An 8,091-nucleotide genomic window follows, 5' to 3' on the forward strand; every position below is an offset into this window, starting at 1 on the left:
TAGATCATGTCTCCAATGGTAGGTGGTAAGGCATGACCTTTCTTAGAATACCTTGTCAAGGATAAAATTTTCCGTTGAGATCTCCTATCTGCGATTCATATCGGGTCATTTATTAATGCAACGTAGCTTGTTGCAAATTATCCGAGCAGAGGCATGTCCGTGTAAACGATGTCCCATCTTCCTATGCTGATTCGGACCTTCTTCTCCTTTGTCATTTGCTGGGTTAGGAGTATTTGGGCCTTGGCGAGGTTGACCAGGCCCACCCCGGTGTGGATGAATATGCCCCTTTAAAGAGTTAAAAATAAATTCAAGTAAATCATGAAAAGTCGTGCCTGTGGAAGTTTACTGTGATTACCCATAAAATAAAAGTACTCAAGAAGAAACACGTCTAAGGTAATCTATTGAGCATTCTTTTATCTTCAAAGTTCACGTTGTTGTTGTTACCTTCCCTCCGATTGCACCATGCATGATAGACATGATACAGGAACTACCACCCAAACTATACGTACGTACGTTGCGATTTACAAGCTGCCATATAAAGTATAAACCTTTATAGCTAACAAGGAAATCAACCACCCCTCCTCCTAGGCATAACCCATACTACTCGATCCCACTATGTTGAAGAAATCATCCCACAACCACAAGGTCCTAGCCAGCCACATCACAATAAAGAATTAGATTGTGATGATCTACTGCATGCCTTAATTTTAGTTTTCCTACACATACACACATATATAGCACCAATCAATTATCACCATGTTCAGTCTTATATAACAAATTAGGGCATTGGATCACAAAACAATGCCACTAGTTAAGTTCAACTTCTAATAGAATCCATCTTTATATATTAGGTCCAACCTACCTCAGTCAAATCAAACTGTCGCATACATTACTCACATTTCAGTGGCACTGCACCACACCATTCAAGCATCTATTAAGTGCGGTTTAGATAGTTAGTTAAGATAAGATGAATTGAGATGAAAATTGAAAGTTAAATAAAATATTATTAAAATATTATTTTTTAATATTATTAGTTTTGAGATTATTTGAAAAAATTAAATTGTATATTATATTTTTTACGATAATTTAAAACAAATTATAATGATAAGATGAGATAAAACATTTCTTATATTCAAACCAAACAAAGTTATAGAAATAGACAGTACAATTGCAACAAAAACAATCTAGTCGACTTAAGCAAATGCTGGGCCTTATCAATTAAATCAAACAATGTGTTGGGCTATGGGCTATGCAACATATTGAAGTACATTCACCCTATCCAAGTTCCGACCTTCGATTCTACTATACGAAGGTTGGAAAAAATAAACCCTTAGATCATTGGAACTCAACCCAGGACCATATAACGATGCTAACCACTTTGATGAGACAGTTACAGCACAAAATGCGAAAGGAAACAAAAGAAAGAACAATCAGGGAATTGCAAGTACTAACTGAATTAACTGCATATATATACTAGTCCCAAGCATTCACAGTGTCCTGTAAATTCCATCAAAACATCAAACAATCACTGAAAATAACATCTTTAGATTAGCGATTGATGCATGAGTTTCTAAATTGTATTGATGAGGTTCTAAATTGTATTATGGATCCAATATTTCTCTTCCTTGAACTATGTATTTACCAATTTTCCTCTAATCAAAATGACCCATACGTCCATTTTCAGTTCCATTGCCTGGTCTAGAGTCTCTTTTATTCGAAGAAAAAGATAATATATTTTTTTTTTCTCTTTTTAACTTGAAGTGGGAGAGGCCATCGTAGCAAATCTTGTTTCTATTTGGGGGCAGCTTCGTAATGCGGTGGCCGTTTGGATGGTGAGATGGTCTCAATTTTAACAATATTTTATCTTTATAATATTTTTATTCAGTTTTTCTTCTCTCATTTTTCAAAATCCAATAAGGAGATGCTTGGAAGTAGTATCATCTCATTTCATCACATCTCATTTCCTTTCCAAACATTACTCAACCATAAACGCTTTCAAATAAATCATTACAACTTTTTCAAACTTTCAAATAAAAAATAAAAAATAATTCAACTTTTTCAAATCCTAAAACAAATATAATAAAAAATATATATTATAACAATATTTTAACTTTATAATATTTTTTATTAAACTTTTTCTCTCTCATTTCCCAAAACTATATAAAATATTAATTTAAATTATCTTACTATTATTCACAAAATTTTCATATCATATCATTCTCTAAACATTCCTTCAAACATTTTACAACCTATTTTACTACTATGCACAGAATTCTCATCACATCTCATTCTCTAAACATTTCCTTACTATATAGTATATACTTACCAAAATATGGGTTCAATTTATAATTATTTGCTTTGGACACTATTCATGTGAAAAAATCCTAGATTTAAGACAATTAGCCATTAGGCCATATAGTCGTATATATTATATTTGAATTTCTTCCGCATATTCCTTCTTTCTTGTAATATTCTCCTCTATTAAAAAATATAAAGAAAGCAAAAGATAATGTTTAGATATAGGTTTGTAAAAACAGAAAATGGAGATTTTTATAACATTAGTCTTGGTCAAGTTGATGTATAGCTGACATCGAAGCCACTCCTACATCCTTGGATTGGTTTTCTACTTACGTAAGGTCTAAGATAACGGTAGGATGGTGGTATACATAAGGAAAAATGATAAATATATATTATTTTTTTATAATATTTTATATAATTATATTTTAAAATGAGAGATATTTTTAAAGGAGCAGCGACTAGAGAGTCCCTCTTCGAAATCAACGATTTATTGCAAGTTTCACAGCATTACGACACCTATTTTCTTGATAAGAACATTATTTCTCTTTCTGATCACTACTTTTTGAGGTAAGTTTCCAATTCGTTATTATCTGTTTGGTTCCCGAGAATATTTGGTGCAAAAGAGTATTTTTCATTTTATTACGTGGCTTTTTGTTTGCTTTTGCTTCATCAAGTAATGGAAAAACAATAAATGTACTAATTTTAGCCAAAATTTTGTTTTATGCTGAAATGGGTATCGGCAATGCTCGATGTTCATTGTTGTTGTTGAGCATTAGCTTTTGATGGTTTGTCTTTAAATAACAATGATTGACATGTTTTGGTCAAGTTGGCTTTTTTCGTACTACAAATTGATTTCTCGAATGCAGGCTTGTTCAAGTTGTATGGGTTTTGAGTGGTTATTTTGAGTCGGGTAACTTTGAGAGTGAGTATGGAGATGGATTTGGAAGAATCGAAACATGAAGAAGTCCCAAACTGTAATAGCGTTTGCGACAGAGAATTGGTACATTGTCGGTGCAGTGAATTGGAAGAGAGGAGCAAGAAAGCTGAAGGGAGGTGTGTTGAGTTGGAATTGGATATTCTAAAGAAGAAGAGCGAAAATGAAGCACTTGAAGCCAAATTGAGGGCACTGGAAATTGACAGGATTGCAATTGAGGATCGACTTAAGGTATTGAAAAGAGAGAATGATGAACTTAAAAAATGTGTTAGCGGTTTTGAAGGTGAAAGTAAAGTTAGTAGTCGAAGAGAAAGGATTGTTGATTTGACGGCAGAGAATGAGGACGAAGATAAACTCTTTCAGGTTTTGATTGAGAATAAGGTTTTGGATTGTGAGAAGAAAAGAGCTGAGAGTGAGGTTGAGGTTTGGAAGGAAAAGTTCAAGTGTCTGCAAGCAACAGGTACGAATCACAGACTACCCCATTGCAATAATATTTTTCTAAATGCAAGATTTAGAGGTTAGGTCTTGCCTTTTATAAGCAAATGGATTGTGTTTTCTCAATTAGCCCCAGTGACTCCAATGATAACGATAATAAGCAATAATATAATGTTAATAACTATAACAACAATAATAGTAATAATGGTACAAATAAAAAGGGGTCTTATTTGGGGAAATACGTTAGTTTGCCGGTACCTTTTGATCATCTGCATCCATAGGGCATCAATTTTTTTCCATGCACTGGAAACTATAATTGTATTTGGTGGGCTCAATCATTTATACACTCATTTCTGCTTGAGTTTTAAATAAATTGGGACCGTAGCTGCAGATTGCTGAACTTATTGGTTGGGTTGTCGATTATATACCTGAAAACTGTTTATTTTTTTTTATTTTTTATTTTTTATTTATTTTTTTTTTATAAATAAGAATCTTTATTGAATAGAATGAAACTAGGTAATGCCTAAGTACACAGGAAGTATACAAAGTGAGACACCTAAGTACATTCTAGTAAGCTGAAAAGAAGATAGGAACTCATGAACATTCTCACCCTTCAATACAATAACAGAAAACCACTGTAAAAGAGAGTAAACAAATAAGTTCCAGATTTCCCCTACTGCAAGCTCCTTGTTGTTAAAACAACTATCATTCCTTTCCGACCATAAACACCACATTAAGCATAGAGGGATCATTCTCCACACTGCTGTCAGTTGAGCGCTATTGTGTCTCCTGTTCCAGAAGGCTAGTAATTCCACCACAGTCTTAGGCATTACCCAACTCAGCCCGGCTCTACTCAGAATCCCAGCCCATAACTCCCCGGCCACCTCACAATGTAAAAGCAAATGATCTATTGATTATCCATTCCTTTTACATATGAAGCACCACTCCATGACCACCATACCGCGCTTCCTTAGATTATCAACCATCAAAATCTTCCCAAGTGCAGCTGTCCAAGTAAAGAACGCAACTTTAGACGGCACTAAAACCTTCCAAATACTCTTCCACGGAAAGAAAGTGGGCTGTTGGACTGTCAAGGCCTTGTTCATCTTGTCAGTGAGCTACTTAAGCAGTGCGTTCTGATAAATCTCATGAAATTATTATATGCTGTTGTTGTCATTCTCTTTATAGTGCAGTAACTTAATGAGGTAGCAATCTCTTATTCCTGGAGGAGTGAATAAGGACTTTTTCTGTGGGCAGGGGCTGTGTTTTAACAAATATTTTTTTTATGCATATCAAATTGCCATGAGGCCTTATTTTTTTCAGGAAAAGAAATTTAAATGATCAGATATTTAATGATGCTTTCTGATTGAGATTATGTATCAAAAAAATAATTCTGATTGAGATAGATTAGCAAGTCATTGAAAATGTTTGTTTTTATTTCCCTGTTTTGTAGCAGGCACTTCTTTAAATAACTTTCCATATAAGCATGATGCTCATACAAAGGAAAAAAAGAAAGGTGTCTGTTTGGAATATGGTAGGCGTGCTAAAAAACAGTTGATATTTGAAGAAGAGAAGAGCCCCAACAAAAAGTTGGCTCCATCCACTCCAGGTGGTGCTAGACCTGCTTCCATTTGCATTCTTGATATCAGTGACAGCGAGGATGAACAAACTACCAATATCCAATTACCTGCTTCTCATAATGAGGACATTCCAAATGTTCAAATTTTAGGGATGGTACATTAGCATCACCTGTGGGAAGTGAAAAGGAAGTGGTTTATGGAAATAGTTCGAAACAGACAAATTATGATGAGAATGATGAGGAAGATGTGGATGCTTGCAATGAGAACCTTTTATTTACCCTGCCTTCCAGAAGAAAACGAGTGTCGAATATTGTTACTAGTGACAGCGAGAGTGATGAGGATGATGTTCCGATCTCTAAACTCAAGCGGATGCGTCTTCAGGAAAAAGTTCCTGGTCAAGTAGTTTCTGAGTTGAATGGCTGCTCAGTGACTGCTACGACTACTCTGGGTGACAATGTCAAGGGCAGTGTAACCCCTCCAAAGCATCGTCTGGCAACTTTGAGAAAATGTGAAGGACAAGGCCGGGTGGAAAGAAATTCTTCAATTCAAGCTAATGAATCTATTTATCATCGAGGAATCCCTACAAGTACCAATGTTGAAGCTGATTCAGATGAGTTTGGGTCAGACAGCGAGGGTGAAAGTTTGGGTGGGTTTATTGTTGAGAGCTCTGATGTTTCTCATGCTGATGATGCTTCTAGTGAGTCACCAGAGGTATCAGATGAAAATACTGACTTCGGTGAGATTTTATCCAAAATTCAACGGAGGAAAGTTGGTAAATCAAAATGGGAGTTTGAGGGGGACATGCTTGCAGAATTGGGGAAGGATACTGAACTGTGCATGAAGGCTATTTGTGCTCTGTATCGACGGCAAACTTCTGATGAAAAATCTAGTAAGGAAACATTTTACAACAACCACCGAGGTTTTAGCAAGTTTGATGCCCCAAGGTATGCATTTGACTCCATGGTATACGTAATTATTTTATACAATTAAGGTCTTAGTTGAATTCCTTGCACTTTTAGATAGAATTTACAATTCATTCAGCCTATTGGTTTTATGAGTTCTAAATGCCAACGTATTATGGCCATATACATGCTTGTTATTTAAATCCTGTCTTACATTCCTGCCTGTTGTTCTAGAGAAATAGAATATGTTGTTTGGTTGGTTATCAATCTGATGTACGTTATTTTTTCCGGGTTTCCATTTAATATTTGCTTCCTACTCCATCTGATTCAAATCAATGAGATGATGTTGGTGTATTTACTTTCTTTCAGTAAACTCCCCCTGTTCTAATCAAAGAGCCCAACAGGTCTCCAGTTTTAAGCTTAGCCTGAGTTGCTCCTCTTATCTCTGCACCGTTTGTTTTTATTCATTCTAACATCTTAAAATTTTCTTGTTTTTGAATGAACCCTGTGAAATGCCCCTGGGTTTGAAGTTTCATTCAGTACACATTGGAGCAGTGCATTATCCCTGCATTTGCGTCCAGGCTTTGTTTCCAGCCAGTAAGCACACAAGATCCACTCAGAAAAGGGAGAAAACCTAACTCAACTGTATTATTTACCCCTTGCGCTAACCAGGCACCACTCCATCTGATGCCATTTGCCCAAGTAAAGTTTGCATTCCTGAGTCTAGGCCAAACAATAAGATGAAATATATTTACGAGAGTACAGACTTGTCAAAAAACAAGTGTAATGTGTTGTTGAAGAGTGAAAGGGTTTTTTTTCCCAGATGTGCCATATATGTGATTTCTCTATATGTTAGTGAAAGCATGTTTATATGTTAGTGAAAGCATGTTTCTGTTTCTTTCTTCCTGTTCCTTGACAAATTTGTTTGAACAATCATTACTAATTGATCGATTGATTCTGTCAGTTTCATAAATTATATTTGCCGAATTATCTATGCTATCATACAGGGCTTCTTCTTTGGCCGAGTTTCTCACAGATGGAGACCCCGGAGGTGGTCTTAAGAAATCCGTTACGGAGTTACAACAGTTCAACCCAAAGGCAGTGGAGCTTTGCAGAACATTGGCAACTCGCTACTCTAAACAACTGTTTGAGATCTACGAGATTGAAGAGGATCCTCACTTTCTCCCTTCTTGACATGACTTGCAACTAATGGGAGATGCTAACAGCCGATCGGGTGTAATTATTTGCTTTTACACCTGCAAATGACTAGATGCCACGTATGGGTTGCAAGAAAATAGACAATACACCCACATGCAGCTGATTACATTTTTTTTCTCTCTCCCTCCGCCATCACTTTGCCATTTCTTCTCTGCCATCTCGTTTTTGGTTCTGTAACTTTCCTTTTGTTGCAGTAGAGTGACCAAAATGAAATGAACTCTGCGCGGTCACTACAATGAGATTGGTCTTTAATGGCATCCAAACAATAGTTGTGGCCATTTTTGTGTGGCTATTACAGGAACTTTGTGGGTGATTTTGGTTGTCCTGCTTTGGTTTTATAAGTGCAAATTCTGTATATTAAGCTTGGATTGTTGACAATTAGCTAAAAATTGAGTCAGTTGGTTATTCTAGTTCTAGAGTGATTAATTTAGCTTCAAGATTTGATTGGAATTAAAATTCCGTACGAGTTGCGTTGTTGATATATAAATCAATTTATAGTTTTGGTGTTGTATTTTCTTCGTATGATCTACCTTTTCCCGCATCCAAAGTAAAGACGCGCCATCTCTTTGTGAATTCTGCAATAATTTTATGTAGTGATCATGCGGTTTGCATTGTAGGTTGATCAATTGATCACTGCCAGTATTGGGAGTGGGTTCTGACTCTTTTTAATAAGTTTAACAAAAGGTGGGGGAACATAATGGGTGATGCTTGGGAGGCAGAGCTT

The 8,091-nt window shown here is 35.8% G+C and overlaps 1 protein-coding gene across 4 annotated transcripts; it reads left to right on the forward strand.

Moving 5' to 3' along the window:
- Positions 1 to 2,744: 2,744 nt before the first annotated feature.
- On the forward strand, positions 2,745 to 7,817 carry LOC121255806. 4 transcript variants are annotated; one of them, XM_041156331.1, is made up of 4 exons: positions 2,745 to 2,865; positions 3,165 to 3,692; positions 5,121 to 6,191; positions 7,157 to 7,817. In XM_041156331.1, exons 3-4 carry the CDS (start codon positions 5,617 to 5,619, stop codon positions 7,341 to 7,343), a joined length of 762 nt encoding a protein of 253 aa, XP_041012265.1. In that variant the 5' UTR covers positions 2,745 to 2,865; positions 3,165 to 3,692; positions 5,121 to 5,616; the 3' UTR covers positions 7,344 to 7,817. The 4 variants fall into 4 exon arrangements, with proteins under 4 accessions (XP_041012265.1, XP_041012266.1, XP_041012267.1 ...); XM_041156332.1 differs by having other exon boundaries at positions 5,124 to 6,191; XM_041156333.1 differs by lacking the exon at positions 3,165 to 3,692 and having other exon boundaries at positions 2,746 to 2,865.
- The last annotated feature ends 274 nt before the right edge of the window (positions 7,818 to 8,091 follow it).

Source organism: Juglans microcarpa x Juglans regia, chromosome 3D, assembly GCF_004785595.1.
Source record: "Juglans microcarpa x Juglans regia isolate MS1-56 chromosome 3D, Jm3101_v1.0, whole genome shotgun sequence".
Lineage (NCBI taxonomy): Eukaryota > Viridiplantae > Streptophyta > Magnoliopsida > Fagales > Juglandaceae > Juglans > Juglans microcarpa x Juglans regia.